At 42.5% G+C, this 18,832-nt stretch overlaps 1 protein-coding gene across 18 annotated transcripts in view; it reads left to right on the top strand.

Moving 5' to 3' along the window:
• The window catches only part of FGGY (FGGY carbohydrate kinase domain containing), a 387,087-nt gene extending 368,641 nt beyond the window's left edge, over positions 1–18,446 (top strand). For all 18 annotated transcript variants that reach the window (XM_081818507.1, XM_081818506.1, XM_081818515.1 and 15 more), the window contains 2 exons: positions 13,068–13,129; positions 18,224–18,446. In XM_081818507.1, coding sequence (XP_081674633.1) covers positions 13,068–13,129; positions 18,224–18,305 — 144 coding nt within the window. In that variant the 3' untranslated portion in view covers positions 18,306–18,446. The remainder of the gene's footprint in view (positions 1–13,067; positions 13,130–18,223) is intronic.
• Positions 18,447–18,832: the final 386 nt, after the last annotated feature.

The raw sequence follows: 18,832 nt of genomic DNA on the forward strand, positions 1-18,832 counted from the left end.
GAGCAGGGAGCCCGATGCGGGACTCGATCCTGGGACTCCAGGATCATGACCTGAGCCGAAGGCAGTCGCTTAAACAACTGAGCCACCCAGGCGCCCGATTTTCTTTTTTCTCTTAATAACTCTATGAGTAATTAATTCTATTATTTCTGTTTTGCAGATGAGTAAAATGAGGCACAAAGAGGTTAGTCAGTTGGCCAAGCCATTCAGTTAGAAGAGCAACGGTTCCCATCTAGTTGGTCCAGAGCCTATAACCTTAACTGTGACATCTGACAATGAAGAATATGTTGAAATGACAGTTAGGAAACACTGAAAAGTTCAACTGAGGGAGATCCCAAAGTTGCTTTATACAGATTCCCCACTCCTGATTCATTCATTATTTCATTAGTCCATCTACTCATTCGTTTTCATTCTCTCAACGTGCGTTTATTCAAGAGTCACATTATACCAATTACTGGGAATACTGGTAAAAATTGATGGCCTCTATCCTCTTAGATCTCATAGTCTAGTTGGAGAGACATATAAGTAAACAGACATTTATCCTATTGTGTGCTCAGTGCTCAGATAGTGGGAAACCATGGGGCTCCAGGAACAAAGCTTATAAACCAAATTGAAAGGACACCACAATAATTTATCCAGGACTAGCGTCCCACTCCTTTCCCTCTCACTGTCTGACTTCTGCTTCCCCCCTACCCTCCTGGCTTCCTAGTTTCCCTCCGGCCCTTCTCTTGCTTTGGTCCTTTGGTGCCTTCCTTGGCCTCCACAACTCCTGGCTTTTGATTCAAGCTCCCTTCTTGTCATCTCCCTCCTGAAGTTAGTTTGAAATGAATCCAGGCTTTGCCAGAAGGACACCTGTACTGCAAACAGTCAGAGGCCAGCCCCAGAAGCTAAACCAGGGTGTCCAGGACTCACCTTTACTATGACTTTGGCCTAGAAGAGTTGGATATCCAACACAGGAGCTTTAAAGAGTATGGAGGGATGGATGGGTAAATAGATACCCTGTGTCTTAGATAATTTGGTTATTTACCACCTAACCTAAACACAGAGAAATTGGCCCTAGAGGCTACCCAACATTCCTTGCAGCTCAGTCATTGTGCACTATATTAATACTGTCACATTTTGATTTTTTGCTGCTAGTTACAGTTCCTGATCTGTTGGCCAGAGAATCTTCTCTGTATGGAATTAACTTTGAGGCAGGCAGTATAAATTTCTAAGGTGTTCAAATGCTGAGAACCGTCAGGATGTTGTGCTTTCTCGAGTTCCAGTGTCCCATTGGCCTGCTCTGCCCTAAACGAGGTTTCTCTCTTACAGCCATAAATGAAGCATATCCTGGCCAAATGATTTCTATGAATTAGAGGTACCAATTGAATTTTGCAGCTTAGAGAGTATTTGTGATGATTCTTGTTGGTCAATGTGTTTGATATAATAAATGGTGGATTCTACCCTAGCTAACCAAAGAAATTAGAGCCAGAGGGGTCTGTGGATTGAAAGAAAAGGAAGGGATTGAGAATCTGAATATTACCATGAGGTGAAGGAGGATCTTTGGTAGGAATGATGGGACAAATGAGAGAATTGGACTGATGGGCAGTTAAAGCCAGAAAGTGGCTATTAGAGCATTGGAATATACATAAGTGTATCAGTACCAGTGGATGATAAGTTTAGGGCTATGGGGATGGATGCTGGAGCGAAGTGAAGATGAACAGTTTTGGGGTTGGAAACATTTTGAAGCCATAAGACTCAAGCACTGGATGGGTCTTGTAAATGGATTCTTAAATCTTCCAAGATAATGACAAAGCTCCAGGTGGATGGGAAGACTAGGTGATCTAGGTTTCAGCTTCATTTAACATAGGGATGCACGCAAGAGGCCGAGGGTGATAGCAGTGAGCTCACAGGAGGTGGGTATGATTGTATGCCTGTCAGCAGGTCGTAGAAAACTCAAAGGAGCAAAGCTTTTTGCTTGCAGATGAAGGAAGAATTGTCTGGAAATGATTATGCAGAGCCATGAGAATATTGATACCCAACACCTTCCCCAGCCCACCCACTCCACCAACCTGAAACATACACCCAAGTATATGCTTGTCAACTCTTGCCTTTTAATAAAGTTTCTGGGAAAATAGCGTTTGTTTCAATTGATGGGTAGATAGTGGTAGTAATAATAATAACTTTAGATTTACATTTAATCTCTACAAAACAAACCTATAAAATAAGTATTAAAACTCCCGTTTTCAAAATGAAGAATTTGAGACTCAGAGTGCTAAATGGTAGAGCGAGGATTTGAATTATGGTCTCTGTATCACTGAAGCCTTTGTTCTGCAGTGAACGGGTAAGGGTACACGTTCTAAAGCTGTGTGTTTTCCTCATATTTCAAGTGGGGATATAAAGTAGGCAAAGTGTTTAATACTGTGCTGAGCCATAGTAAGGACTCAATACATGTTAGCTACTACTACTAATTATTATTGTTGTTGTCGATTTATAGTTATTATTATTGTCATTTCAGTTCCAGCCCACTGCAGAACTCTCAGCCAGAAATATCAGCAGGACCCTTTTTCCCCAGTCGATAATAGATTATTAGATGGGTAATGGTTTGCAGTTTTGACGTCGGTAATCTGTCTGATGCTTGTAGTAAGAAGCTGGATATTTTGACTTTTAGAACACCCATAGGAGGCAAGTCAAGCTCAGGTAAATAGGATGAATAGTTGCTCACCTGTTCATATTTAGACCCAACCGCTTAGCAGCCAAGCCATGTATTAGGACCCCAGTACTTACTATGGCCTCAGAATATTGCAGCAATGGTAGGTAGCCTTCCCTATTGTAGAAACACTCCCCGGTGCCATGTTTGCTGTGACTGAATTTGGAGTGAGACCGCACCTTGCTGGAGAAACACAGTGGGTCTGTTGCCTCTTAGCGTGGGCCTAGTAAAACCCTAATAAAATATACCACTGGGAGTTAACTGCTTCACTTGTCAACTGAGAGTTAATCAAAAAAAGACACGTGCATGGAACCAACAGATTGCAGACCTGGCAAGACTTTAGAAATAATTTAATCCGACCCCCTCATTTTACTGATAAGGAAAGGGAGTCCCAGGGAGGGGAAAGGTCTCACTCCGGGTCAAACAGCTGGTGGTAATTTTGTTTGCTTCAAAAATTAATACAAACAATCTTTCTATACATCAATGAATCCACCTTCCTGCCTTTGTAAGCAGTATAATGACTATAATTGAATTTGTCTTTGACAGTGGAGAAAGCAAGCTTTTAGGGTTTTACAGGGCCCTACAGTCATCAGGGAAAGATAAATTGTCAGGAACTAACCTGAAGATCTGCCTTTGGACTGGCTGTGAGCTCCTTAAGGAATAGGCCTGGTATTATTCATGAGTTAAGGCAAGTTTTAAATCCTACCTAAGCCACTTATTAGCTTAGGCAAGTCACTTAACCTCTGTGAGCCTCTGTTGTAAATTTAGATCCTAAGACCTTTGTCACAGAATGTGGTGAGCATCAGATGAGGCAAGACATACACAGTGCCTTACCTAAAATAGGAATTCAATAAGTATATATGTTCAGCTAATGTTTAACCAATGCCCTGCTAAAAGCTAGGGATACATCAATGAATGAGAAAGCCAAGGACCCTGCTTTGATGGAGCTTAGGTTCAGGAAGGAGGAGTAGTGGTTAGGGCCACAGAGGGAGAAGTAGACAGTAAATGAGAATGCAGATAAATTAACAATATAATTTGAGGTGATGCTAAGTGCTATGAAGGGTTTTAAAACAAGAAAATGAGATGATCTGATAGAAGATGTTTGGGAGAAGTGGACTATTCTGGCCAAATGGCGGAGTCTGGCCTCTTCAAGATTATATTTGAAGAGGACCTAAATCATATGAAAAATGCAGACAGTCAAACATCCAGGAGAAGGGCATTCCTGGGAGAGAAGAGCAGGCAGGAGCAAGCTTGACATGTTCAGTCAATGGCAAGATGCCCCGGGTTTCCAGCATGACCAGGACAGTGAGCGAGGGCATGAAATATGGTTGTAGATAACAGCAGAGCACGATCTCAAAGTTCTAGGCCATTCTGCAAAATCTGAATGTCATTCAAAAAGCAGTGGTGGGGTGGGGGGTCCATTGCAGTGTTTAGTAGTGAGAGCAACTGTGATAGAACAAAAACTAAAGATTTTATCTTTGTCCATGATTCCTGGCACACAGCTGCTGAGACCCTTGGAATCTCTGGCTTGAAAAGAGTGTCTTTTGTTTGCTGATGAGCTGACTGGTGGCTGGAGGTCACGGAGGTCACAGACAGCTTCCACATGGGTTGATTCAATCAGTAGCCAATGATTTTTATCAATCAAGCCTATGTAATAAAACCTCCATAAAAAACCCTGAACAACAGGGTTTGGAAAGCTTTGGGTGGTGCCCCCCAGAGGGCATGGGAGATCCACACCCCCTTATCCTCCAAACCTTGCCTGTGAATCTCTTCTATTTGTCTGTTCCAGAATCATATCCTTTATAATAAACCAGTAATAGTAGGTGAACTGTTTTCCTGTGAGCTGTTCTAGCAAATTATCCAATCCAAGGTGGGATGGCTGGTCATGGGAACCCCCAGTTTACAGTCAGACAGAAGTACAGGAGGGGCTTGTGACTGGCATCTGAAGTGGGAGGTAATCATGGGGGACTGAACCCTTAAACCTATAGAGTCTAACGCTGACTCCAGGTGGTGTCAGAATTGAATTGAAGGACACCCCGTTGGTGTCTGGAGAGGTGGGGAAATTGATTGGTGTGAGGAAAAAACCCACACTTATTTGGTGTCAGAAGTACTGTGTGTAAAAACAGCCCAGAGAGGCAAAATCTAACTTAACTCATTCATGGATTCATTCAACACATATTTATGGATTACCTATTCTGGCCAGGCACAATTCTTAGTGCAGTAAATGAATCCAGTAACAACTCCTGGCCACATGCTAGTAGGATAATAAATACGTAAAAATGCATGGAGCATTTACTGTGTACTGGTACTGTTCTAAGTGCTTTACCTGAAAAACTCTTGTGATCCTCACAGCAGTCCAGTGAGAGGCATACTATTACTCTCCCCATTTTTAGAAGGGGAAACAGAAGTTAATACAGAAGTTAAATCATTTGTCCATGATGATATAGCCAGTATGTGATCAAGCCCAACTTCAAACCCTGGCAGTCTGCTATAGTCAGTCTTTCGTCTTAATCACTGCACTACATTTTCTCTTTCTGAAAAATCACTCTGATTGGCCCTGGGGCTCTTAGGGGACCAAAGTGGAAATCAGGAGACTAGTCAGCACATAGTGGTCAGAGAGTGGGATATGGGAATTTTCAGCAGTGCTGCAAGGAGGTCTTATTCTTCCCACTTTATAAATGGGAAAACTGAGGCTTAGTTCACACATCTGGTAAGTTAGCAGAGCTCAGATACAATGCTAAGTCTATCTCAAAAACCCAATATTTTTCTACCAGGATCTCCATCTCCTGAAGCATTGCAGAGCCTCAGTACACCCCCTCCTTTATGATCAGGAGGCTAATATGAGATGTACTTATAGTCAAGATTAGAAGGCTGGGCTGCTTAAATTTTGTTTTTCTGTTTGGTAGGCATTGTGTAATAAAAATTACAGAAAATATGAATATTCAACACATTCACTTATACACGTATATAGTGTTTTTTTTCTTTTTTATAATTTTTGCATTGAGATACAGTATACATAAAGTGAAATACACAGATCTTAAGCAGACAGTATGATGAATTTTGATAAATGTGTATACCTGTGTAATTACCACCCTAAACAAGACCTATGTGTGCACGTATGTGAGTAGATAGGTAGGTAGGTATATAGATATATAGATAGAAGTTAAAATTATAAATGAAGGGCAAGTTTCCATATCATGATTAATGATTAAGACTTCTCCCACTCTTTCCTCTCTCTCATCCCTTCTTGCTTCTAAGTTGACATTGTTGTCATCAATGCATGGAGGTTACACAGAATACCAGGTGCAGGTCAAAAGATGACTGTATCAAAAAGCAAAGCAAAACAAAATAAATAAAAGAACAACTAGCCGCTTCTTCATGTTTGTTGGAGGAACAAAATCACATTGCTATACTTTCTGTTTTTCTATGGAGGGGTCATGTGCCTCAGCCCACACATTACCATGTGAACTTGTTTTCCAGTAAATGACTCAGAGTTCGTCAAGAAGGCAGATTCATGTATTCAGAGCTATGTGTCAGCATCTCTGGAAAAAGGTGCAATGTACTGTACGGGCATATTGTGCACGTGCACACACACACACACACACACACACACACACACTTTTCACCCAGGGAGTTCACACAAGTAATATAACACACAATCTTCACCCAGGGAGTTCACACCATTAATAAGCAGCAGAAATGGGATTTGGACTCAAGCTTAGGGGACTCACTCAGGGACAGGCTTTCTGTATTACAGGGAGGACAGGAGCATCGAGTCTGAGTGTGGGGTTAAGCAATGGCCTGGAGTCAGAACTGGACTGGAATTCTGGCTCCACTACATATTGGCTTTATGGCTTTGAGCAAATGACTTGTACTTTGTTCCCTTCCTTGATTCCAAGGTTCATATTCCTTGGATAGAGGATGATACCAACATCATAAAGTCGTGTTGAGGATTAAAAAGGTCACATACATAAAGCCATTAGGACAGTGCACAGCATAAAGTAGTAAGCACCCAGGAAATGTTGGCTTGAACCAGTAACCTAGCAATGGCCATGGGAGTTGGCTGCTAAATCAATGGACACCACGCTTTTTGAATCAGTCAAAAAATGTTCAAGCTTGCATCTTCAATACATGGACACTTGTTGATGAAAAGGCATAGTTCTGTTCTACTGTACTTGTAGATTCCATACAGTGTAAGGCAGATGAAATACAGCTTCAATAAAATATTTCCAATTCTTACCTATTATTATACTTTCATACTAACACTATGCAGTACATCAAGGTATATTATCTATCTATGGCCAGGTGAGTTTCTAATGATTTTAAAGTTTTTTGACGATTTCCGAATGATTTTGTATGTGCCTGTGTATCTATCTATATCTCAGCCGGTATTCTAGATAATTTGGATTTCTTCCCAATTCTTGTCTTATCTGACCAGGTCTTCATTGCTTTTGTATTCTAATATGAAGAACTAGTACCAAGTAAAAATGTCACTATTTTCTTATTTACTTGGATCTGAACGATCACCATTACCTTTAATCCATTGACTGAATCTTTTTCAGCTGCTTGTCCATTTTGTGAAGGTTAATGTAAATGAAACTAGGTAATACCTGTAAATCCACTAGCCTGGAACGTGTAAGTGACAACATGGGCACATCGCTGGATGCTGGGAACCTGGGCGATCGCCATGCTGTCATCCCCTGTGTGGTGTATAGATCCCATACTTCTTTTAAGAAACCTCACACATGGACATGTCTATCCAGTGTGTGGACCAACTGACCAATCTGGTAACAATCTGCATATTAAATGCTGGTAAAGCTTAACTAATTTCTTGAGATTAGAAATCATATAAATCACACTCTTAGTATTTTCTCCTGGAATCCTAATGGATCATCTTGTGCACTCCCTGGAGTACATGTGCTGTTTCAGAAACACTGGCTTACATGATCTTACATTGCCCTCATGATGAAAGTCCTCACCCTTTCATTCAGCGACTCAGCAAACATTAACCAAGCACCTGTGAGTACCAGGACTGTGCTAGGCTTGACACCTGCAGTAACATGGTTCTTGCCTTTGGGGAATGCACAGTATAGCTCCCACCAGGCTAGGTCCTGATCATTCTTCCCTGTAGACTGTGACTCCGGACACTGCTAAGCTTGCAGGACCCTTTGGTGCCTAGGTCTAGACTACCTGATAGCCTTCCCAAATTCTCAAGGCCATGGTTTCACTTCCCCTGGCTAGGGGAGAAGGTACCAGATACCCCATTCCTCAAATTGCCAATATTAGTGTGTCTGCCACTCATGGGATCCCTATCTTCTCCGTGGGTGTTGAAGAGCCCCTTTCTTCCCTTAACCTAATTTCCCTGGGTAACTCACCCCAGTGTAGCCTTAAAACCCTTTGCTAGCTCCCAAGCCAGGCCATAACCCATGAGAACTGGGTGTTTCCCATGCCCACGCAGGCCTGGCGATTGCTGGTGCTGCAGCCTGTGGAGTGGTGAGCAGTGTGTGCAGACTGGTATCTCAGCCTTGACCCGGCAGGGGAGGGTCAGACCCCATGAATGCAGTCTTTCATGACCATGGTACAGGGCCCCTATTTTTTCCTACAGAAACCCTTCCCTTGCTTTCAGAAGTGACAATCAAATGTGAACTTTCATGGTTTATTTATAGCGCTGCCTTATAGAGAGAAAGAAAAGAAGTGATTAAAATGCGATTTTACAAAATATTTTGTTTGTAAAAAGCTTTCATTGTGTGGGCAAAAAGGAAAGAGAAAAGTCACTGTATTCATTGTGCTGTCTAGACTCTCACACAAAGAGGGTAGCGTGCTGCAAATTAAGATTGTCCGGCCCCTGCCTGCTGACAAAAAGTATGAATTTTGAGGCCAACTTCAAACAAACCCTTTTGAACAGAAATATATTGTGGGGGGTGACTATATTTAGCACGTGTCAGCATTCCCATAATAAATTCATATTGTTATGCTGTGGTAATTTCCAGATTTATTGCAGCCAGTGGGTTCCTGAGGTTTTGGCTTTGTGTTAGTGATTTGGAGAAATCAGAAAAGCCGGCAGGGCTGTGTCTGATGACAACAGTGATTCTCCGGGCATCCTCCACACTGGGCCCAGTACCCGTAATGAGCTCTGCCTCCCAGGAGACCGGAGGAACAGGAGTCGTTTTGAGTGCCTATATAAGCATAACTTTTTTTTTTTTTTAGAAGGCAGTATTTTTTTAAATTATCCTTAAATTATCAAATCCACATATGCCACTGCAGAAAATTTAGAAAGGACAAAAAAGAGAGAAAAAAAAAATTGCCACCCACGCTCTTGAACCTGTTAATGTTCCAGTATATTTTCATCCAGTGTTTATTGTGCGTATGTAACTTTTGTTGAGGACAAACACGATTCTTGAGATAGCAATGAGAAACGACTGTGTTTGTTACTCCCACCGTCCCCTGAGCAGTTGTGCAGTAGAACAAGTTTTTCTCTGCCCTGGTTAAAAATTCTGGTAGTTCCATTGCTTTCTTAGATTAAGTACAAAGTCTGTCTTAGGTAACACAAGTTTTATGGTGTCCTTAAGTTGTGAGACATGGCCCAAATTCAGAAATTAGATTATCAAGGAATATATAATAATCATCACATGAGTTTTCATCTAAAGATGAGACCTCGCCCCACTCCCCAGCTGGGGTCTGCTGCAGGTGCGAGGACGAAGCTGTGATCAGTGTTCTCTCCTCCCCACTTACTCCCTCTCCAGCAGATTCAGTTTTTTCTTGTTCCTCTGAGGTAGTTGGAGGGTGTATGGGGAAGGGAGGTCAGGGGTTTAGAAAGTTCTTATCTGAACAGTTCCTTTCGCCTACCAGGTGTTTGTAGCTAGGCTCCATCATAGATTTTTTTTTTTTAATCCTCTACTTTTGGAAGCCTCCCACGTATCATATCATGTCCTTGTTAATGCTACTCTAGTAGATTGTTTACTCTTCATTCCCAAGACAACGAGTAGGTCATCTCAAGCTTCTTTATGCAGACTCCCTCTGCCTCATGAGGTGGCCATACTGGATGGTATCTGAGACAATCTATGGCAGCTCTCTCATATGTGGGCCACCTAGGGTCCATGGGAACCAGCCATGCGTTTTGGAGTCTGACAGACTCTGGCAGTGCTGGCTGACCCTGGTGTGGGCTCCTTCACTTCTACACTGAAGCTGCCAGCCAGCCCTTCTCTTCCACATGGGCATCCCACTCAGTCCACTGTATCCCACAACCTCAGGGACACATATCAGGTTCCCTGTTGTTCTCAGTGAAGCCCTGCTCTCTTGACTTGTGAAGACTCCTCTCACCCCTCCCCTGGAAGTAGGCCTGATGCACAATAAACCAATAGTCCGCTCCTAAAAAAAAAAAAAACTTCTTTTTCTGTCCTTCCATGTGGATAAAAGGTTTAAGAGTTGTATTTGTAAAAAGGGTCCTCAACCACCCTTTTTACAAATTCTTCAGGGTGGTCTATTTCCAGCTCACTTTGGTATCTTATATCTGTCAACTTTAGATCTCAGCCAAAACTTCCATTTTAGCATTCTGTTACGTGTCTGACCCTTAAGTTCATTCATCCCGTAGACATTCCCTGAGTGCACATGATATACCAGATGCTGAGTTTGGCAGTGGAAATAATTATAACAGTTCCTGTCTTAAGGAGCTCACAGTCTAGTTGGGGAGGCTGGTGTGCTAACAGAAAATTGTGGTGCCATGTCATAAATGCTAGGATAGATGGTAGCTCAAGTTGCTGTGGGAGCAAATAATTCAGTCTAGGTGGGAGGCAGGCAGCAGGGATGAGTCAGAAAAAGCCTCCTCAGTAGAGTCAATACCTGAGCTAAGTTTAATGTTTAAATCTGTATTTTTTTAGGGAACAAAAGAACCGCTTTTCAAACCCTTGAAATCTCCAGTGCCGGTGTTTGTTTCCCGGTAATTTATTAAAAAAAAAAAAAAAAAAACAGGAGAGGTAACGTGAAGAAAGGAAGAAAGCCCTACCATCTGCCGTATGTCCACACATCTGTTTCAGTGGGAAGGGAAGGGACATTTGTGGAGCACCTTCTACAACACAAGTTTCCTGGGTCCCACCCACGAAAGCAGTCCTGGGATGTTGTCTCAGGGCTGAGGCGTAAGCTCAACCCAGAGGAGTATTTCCCGAGGGCATTTTCAGGAGTCCAGGGAGCGAGAAGAGGCAGAACCCCTCTGGAAACCCTGCAGAGTGCTACTCTGAAAGAAGCAGCAAGGATGGGACAAGAGAATGAGTGGCAGGCAGAGTGCACGCTGGGGATCGCTGAGGCCACCTCCACAAGACGTGGGGCTCACTTGAAGGGAATCAAAACTTAGTCTGTGAAGGAAAACACAGGGTGAGCAGAGCCCTTCAAATATCCTTGTGCAGTGCAATAGCAGCAACCTCAAGATGTGTTTGGCTGTTCATCCCTCCACAAAATGGCCCCAGATTGTCCTTTTTTAGTTCTTTTAACGTGGTTTCCTTTCCAGTAATTTTTCATAATTTAGAAAATCTCCTCCTTTCTTAAGACTGCCGTTTCTTTCTCTTGTCACTGTGCTTGCTAACCTCAGCATCTCTGATTCCTAGTCAGCACTTTTAAATCTGTTGAGAGCTGGGAAACCAGAGAACTCGTTCAGAATGTTCATGCCATCCTTGGGGAAGAGTTGGTAGAACGTCCTAGCCAGAGTGGAAGTATGTGTAAGTGATTAGCAGATGAAACAGTATCAAGTTTCCTAACCCTTGAATAACTACTGAAAAGATACTTATCTGTTTCTAGCAAAGTGTTTATCACCCTCTCTTTTGATCACAGTTAATGTCTCTTCCACTCTATGGTGAGCCCCGTGATGAAAGGACCCATGCAATCTTCATCTCTGTTTTTTGTTGAATGCTGCTCTTGACACATACAAGGGGCTTGGTTTATTTTATGAATATCCTAGGTGCTGAGTAAGCAGTAAGTAGACAAAGCTCCTGGCCTCAAGTAGCTTGCATTCTGGGGAGGGCAAGGAGTGAGAGGGAAGATAAGGAACGCATGCACCAGTAAATACGTGGCATACCAGAAGGGAATCAGTGGTAAATAATATATGGAATATATACATGTATGTAAATATAAATAAATTTATATAAATAATATATAAATTATGTATTTCCCAGCTACTATGTAAGTTTCTCCAAGACAAAGTATGCCTTATGCAAATCTAACATAATGTCTGGTACATAGTGAGTAATTAACAAACATGTGGAATAAGAGGTTGTACATATGTGACCCCAGGATGACTACATCCTTAACAATAAGAGCTCAATAACCATTCCTAAGGCAGGCCTGTCTGAGGAGCAGGCCATTGCCTGCCCTCTCCCTAGTCAAGTCTGTCAGACTCCAGAGTTTGGATTCACTCCATTCCCCCTAACTTTTCCATTGTTTTACCAGCTTGGGGAGACTGCCCAAGGAAACCTAGCCCTCTCATTCCTATAACGGAGCCCACGCAAGCTGTGGTTGATCTGGATGCTGCACACATCGGCCATGGCCACGCAGACACTGCCATTCGCTGTCTGCCTGATTGCCCTATTGTAAAGACAAGAATGTCCTGAAGTCCACAATTCAACTAAATTAGACTCAGCCCGGAGGCCTCACATCTGTGCTCACAGTTTTAGGAAAAAGAACTTACATTGAACAGAAGAGGTCTTAAGAATGTTATCCTAAAGAGCAGGTGCAAAGTGGGTTCCATTCAGTTATAGTTATCTTGAGTTTAAGTAAACAATGCGCGCTTAGTGGCTGATTGTGTTGCCTTCTTAAGCCCTCAAGTCCAGGTAATGAGAAGACAAAATAAGTTCCTCCCACCCCTCCCTGCAGATGATCACAATGGTGCTTTGCTGTTGGGGTTGGTTAGGCCCTGGAGCCTTCAATACCAAATCATTTCTTAAGCCCAGGCTGTGTGGTCATAGATGTAACTTTTAATGTTCATTGGGTTTTATTCTTACTACCAAAGAGAATAAGTTGAAAAAAAAAAAATGGACTCACTGAATATCTTCAGGGGAAGTGAATTCTTTTTTTTTTTTTTAAGATTTTATTTATTTATTTGACAGAGAGAGACATAGCAAGAGAGGGAACACAAGCAGGGGGAGCGGGAGAGGGAAAAGCAAGCTTCCTGCTGAGCAGGGAGCCCGATGTGGGGCTCGATCCCAGGACTGATCCCAGGACCGATCCCAGGACCCTGGGATCATGACCTGAGCCGAAGACAGACGCTTAATGACTGAGCCACCCAGTTGCCCCAAAGGGAAGTGAGTTCTAATTAGAATGTTTTTGCCTGTGACAAGCCTCACTTTGATCTTAGCTTTCCAACTCAGCTCTTTGTGTTCTGTTTTCCATTCAACAGGAGGCAATGGCAAGAATGAGCAAAGTTGGGAAGGTCGTGCTTCCCAGACTTGAGGATAAAAGGTAAGTTTATATTTTTTATATGTACCGTGCTGAGGAATGAGGACATACAAAGACATGTAACTGGAGAGCTAGAGTAAACCTTGGGGGCCAGGAATCCAGTTCTTTCATTTAATAGTTGATACGACCGAGTCCCAGAGGGGTGATGTCACTTTGTTACCTAAAGTCACAGATCTAGATAGGGCCAGACCTGGGGGTCAAATACAGACTTCTGACTCCCAGACCAGGGTTCTTTCCCCTAGGTCATTAGCAGTACATCTGGTCTTCTGTTCTGAAATGGGGATCTCATATATCTTCCATCAAAGAACACAGTAGCATCTGTCTGTCTTTCTGCCCTTTGCATCACTTGGCACTGAGAACTACAACATGACCTTGATCAGTATTTTAACCCCAATTCACAAAACACTAATTTTTTCAGTTCCTGCTATATTCACAGCATTATGCTAATTTGCCTATAAACAGGGTTTACAGGAGAATGAGACATAATCTTACGTGTGCACATAGATCATTTCAGAAGGAAAGGGTAAGTTCTACAATAGGAGTATTACCAGGTAACAAAGTAGCCCAAGGAAGAAAGGAATGTGACCATGTAGGGGTGAGAGAAAACTTTTGAGAGGAGATGAAGTCTACGCTGACTTTAATGCTTAAAAGAAATGGGGAGGACATCCTCAGTAGAAGGAGTAACAAACACAAAGCTGTAAAGGTGGGTACAGCATGCCATGTTCAGATAACTGTGAACAGTTCAGAATTCTGAAATGCAGAGTATGAGCTGGGGACAGGCAGGAGGTGAAACTCGGGGGAGGGCAGGTGGAAGGGGTCATCTCATAAGGAACTTTGAGGCCTCGCTGAAGACTTCAGACCTCATCCTATGGGCAGATTGGGGATACTGAACTTTAGGCAGTGGTAGGACCTGGCCAGATGCAGATTTTAGAAAGATCCCTCTCAGAGGATGGATTAGAAGGCCCACGGGTAAAAGCAGAGAGGCCACACAGAAGGCTTTTTCAATAACCTAGTGACAGATGAAAAAGACCTATATTAAGCCATTGGTAGTGAGTTTAAAAATGGAAGGATAGGGGTGCCTGGCTGACTCAGTCTAAAGAACATTTGACTTTGATCTCAGGGTCATGAGTTTGAGCCCCACACTGGGCATAGAGATTACTTAAGAAATAAAGTCTTTATAAAAAAAATTTAAAAATAAAAATGGAGAACAGTTGTGCAAGTGACTTTATAATTGTATTTGAAGTTAAGCATAAAAACAAATTCCACCTCCTATAATAGGCAAAGGTGTTGATCCCACCAAAGCATGATTGGTATTTAACAGAGTTGGAAATATCCATGGATAAAGCAATCCAATTTCTTTTCCTTTTCTTAAAGATGGTCTCCAAGTGGAGTTGGATTGTTAACCCTCTGCATATAAAACCCTCCCTAAATACTGGGGTCAGAGAGGCAGGCCATTATGTGGGGGGAACTCAAGTCAGGAACATGGAGAGGGCTGAGCTCCCAGTGGCCTTGGGACCCTAGGCTAGCAGCTTCCTTTTTTTGTAGAAACAGATTATTCTTCTCCATCTCTTTGCTGACCCTCCCAAGACATCTGAGAGAAGTCTATTTTTAAGTTCCTTCAGTAAATCCACATGTTCTTTTGAAAAGAATGTTTAGCTCCTCAGCCACCAGGAGCCCTCCTCTGTGGAGGCAGCACACGTGGTGCTCTGGCACCATCTACAGGCAGCCCCAAGGTTTACAAGTAGAAAGATGGCATTTCCTTCTGAATGACTCTCTTCAGCATCTCGTTACCTCAAATCACATTATTATCTGTATGAGACATTTACTGAGGTCTGTGCTACACAGAAGCCACTCACTGAGTGTGGGGAGAATTTGGAAGAGAGGGGATTCAGTGGATTTTAAAATTCAGGATCACAGAGAGCATAATCTGGGGACCGTGGTTCAATATGCTTTTTAGGGAGATCCCAAATCTCATCCTTACGTCTAGACCGAATTTAGCTGTGCACTCAGAGTAGTCACTGAAAAGTGCCCTGGAGAAAAATTTGTGCTCCAAAAGGCACTATCGACAGAGTAAAAAGGCAGCCTACAGAATTAGAGAAAATATTTGTTTATCGTATATCTGATAAAGGATTAATACATAGGATATACAGAGTACTCTTAAGACTCAATAACAACAACAGAAACAACCCAAATCAAAAGTGGGCAAAGGTCTTGACTAGATATTTTTCTAAAGCTTATGTACAAATGGCCAATAAGCCCATGAAAAGATGTTCAACATCACTAATCATTAGGGAAATGCAAGTCAAAAACTGCAATGAAATACTACCTCACACCCATTAGGATGATTACAATAAAAAACCAGAAAATAACAAGGATCAACAAGGATGTGGAGAGATTGGATCCCTTGTCCCACTGTTGGTAGGAATGTAAAACGATACAACCACTGTGGTGGTTCCTCAAAAGTTAAAAATAGAATTACCATATGATGCAGAAATTTCACTTCTGGGTATGTACCCAAAAGAACCAAAATCAGGATCTCAAAGAGATATTTATACACACATGATCATAGCAGCATTATTCACGGTAGCTAAAACATGGAAGCAACCGAGTGGTCATTGGTGGGTGAACGGATAAAGAAAAAGTGGTGTATCCATACAATGGAAGTCATTCTGCCTTAAAAAGGAGGAACATTCTGACAAATGCCACAACATGGACAAACCTTGAGGACATGATGCGAAATGAAAAGAGCCAGTCACAAAAGGACAAATATTATATGATTCCACTCCTATGAGGTACCTAGAGTCAAATTCATAGAGAGAGAAAGTAGATCGGTGGTTGCCAGGGGCTGCGGGAAGAAGAGAAGAGTTACTGTTTACTGGGTGCAGGGTTTTAGTCTTGCAAGATGAAGGGAGTTTGCCGATGGAAGGTGGAGATGGTTGCACAACGGCGTGGATGTACTTAATGTCACTGCAGTGTACACTTAAAAATGGCTAAATTTCATGTTCTGTGTATTTTTTTGTTAAAGATTTTATTTATGGGGTGCCTGGGTGGCTCAGTCCTTAAGCGTCTGCCTTCAGGGAACACAAGCAGGGGGAGTGGGAGAGGGAGAAGCAGGCTTCCCGCGGAGCAGGGAGCCCGATGCGGGGCTCAATCCCAGGACCCTGGGATCATGACCTTAACGAAGGTGAGACGCTTAACGACTGAGCCACCCAGGCGCCCCTATGTTCTGTGTATTTTATGATAAAAAATTTTTTGAAAGAAGAAAAAAGCAGAGGGGGGAAGTGTGCCTTGGACCTCAGCTTTCCATGTGTAAACAAGGAAAAATGCAGTCTATCCATCTTTTGGTGTTCCAGGATTATGGAAGAATATAAAAACAACCTCAGTCCCTATTTGTGAGCACATGACAGCTCACAAAGGATTTCGTGTCTAAAATTCAGTCACTCTATGCTGTAAGTATGGTTATCATCCCTCTTACAGCAGGGAAACTGAGACTCCCATCATCTAAAGTAGTTGCCCAAAGTCACCCAGACTTCTTGGCCTGCAAAGCCAATGCTTCTTCACTGTACAAAGAATAAGACCAGCGAACAAAGATTGCTGCAAAATTGTCAGGATTAAAATGGGAAATCTTCAAGTGTATGAGAAAGTTATTGACCCAAGCTTCCTTCAAGCAGTTTTGAGATTCCAGAGTCAGGAAATCCATCTCATATAATGTAAGAAGTATTTAATGTTAAACTGTCATAGAGTATCATTAGAAGGAGAAAATTTCTGCCTCCAAAATCATTCTATGATTAATAAATTTCAAGCCCGTAGAGCAGCTTTTACTGGAAACTACTTATCGCAAGATTGATGATATTGTTGGAATATTATTTTTTTTTAAAAAGTAGCGACCATAACTGGCACTGATAACATTCACTAAGATCCAGGCACTGTTCAAAGCACTTTCCATGCATTACCTCATTTAATTCACGTAACAGCTCTATTGAGGTAGGTCCTCTAATTCTCATTTATAGGTGAGGAAGTTTAGACACAGATGGATTGAGTAACATACCCAGTGTCACATAGCTAGTATTGGCCAAGCTGAGATTCAAACCCAGGCTTCAGAGTTCACCGCTTGACTCTGTATTTGTAAGAATGGTTAAGGTAGAACTCATCAATCTGTTTAGCTCTGCATGTTACAAGAAGTCCCTATGTATACCCAGGGTTGCTTTTGCAATCTCTTTCTTCTGATTCACAAGCTTGCACCAAAACTCCTTCCTGAGGACTCCTTTCCAGAACATTCCAGAATCTACTGAGACATGCTAAACTGGCATCATCAACCCCTCGCCCCACGTCAGCTCCTCCCACCCAAGGGGAGTAAGGACAAAGTTGCAAGCATTCACATATAATTTGTTCTAGCTGCTGTTATCCCTTTCAAATTCAGGCTGCTCTGCCCTCTGTCTCAGGGCCCAACTACATTCGAACAGGTGCAGGGATAACAAGTCTACCAGGACCCAGACAGAGAGTAGAGGGAGAGCAAGGTCCACTCTGGGATGCTGGACTGCAGGACACATCTACAGGGAAAACATTAGGGACATTTTCACGGGGTTTTACTTCCAGATAAAGGTGTCTGCAAAGGAAACATAGGTGTGGAATCTACAAAGGGTGATGAAAATGTTCAGTCTCATCCCTGGTCAGGCTGTGGTTTTTAAACCAGTCATCAGACCTGGGGCTAGTCATATCTGACATATTTATTGAAGCTGGGAGTGATAAAGGGCCCGTGTTGAGCCTGGGCCCTTTTAGTATGTCACAGCAGAAGCTGTGAAGTCAGACAGACCTCAGTTTGCATTCCAGCCTTGCTGGTGTTGAGCTAGACTACTTTAGATATGCCTCTCTGAGCGAATGTCTTTACTTCTACAATGAGGATAATAACACCCCATGTAGGTTACAGATAATAGCTATGAATCATGCCGATCCATTGCTCAGGATGCTATAAGCATTCAGAAAATGGGAGATGTCTGGCCAACCATAAGAGATACATTCCTGTTCTTCTAAATATAAGGGGAAGCTGCATAACGATTTTATCTGAGATCATTCAACATATTCATTTTTCTCCCACAGATACTATGACAAGAAATATCAAGTATTCCTGAAGCTGGTTGAACACCAGAAGGAATATGCAGCAATCATGAAAGGAGACTGAAGAGAGCTTGCAGGTGCCAGTGCCAGAGGGTCCTGCGTCACTGCATCAGGGGCCTCTGTCCTCTCATCGGATATCCGAGATCCTTTAAGTATCACTTCAGTCGTCTTTTAATAAAGACAACCGAGACATGTGCAACCAGAACTAGACTCTTCCATTTCAAAATACTACCATTATGTAGTTGGCAGGTTCTGCAGACACCACCAGAAAGACAGAAGTTTCACACAGGGTCAGAGGGTCTCCTTTACCACTAGACCTTGGGGCTCAGTCAGTCCAGGGGAAGCTCACACTTGTTGACTGAGTCAGTGGCAGCCATTAAATGAAAGACTTGCATGGCTGAAGGTAGGAAATCTAATGTTTATTTTATAGGTGGCCGAAAGCTTATTATTAACTTACTATTTGGAAATAATTTCAAACTGACAGATAAGTGGCAAGAATAGGGATGATAACCAGAAACACCCACGCAACTACCTTTTACTATTCACCCCGTTTGCTCTATCGTTTGTACATTCTTTCCACACACATATACG

Source organism: Leptonychotes weddellii, chromosome 4 (genome assembly GCF_054177405.1).
Source record: "Leptonychotes weddellii isolate Sample4059 chromosome 4, ASM5417740v2, whole genome shotgun sequence".
Classification (NCBI taxonomy): domain Eukaryota; kingdom Metazoa; phylum Chordata; class Mammalia; order Carnivora; family Phocidae; genus Leptonychotes; species Leptonychotes weddellii.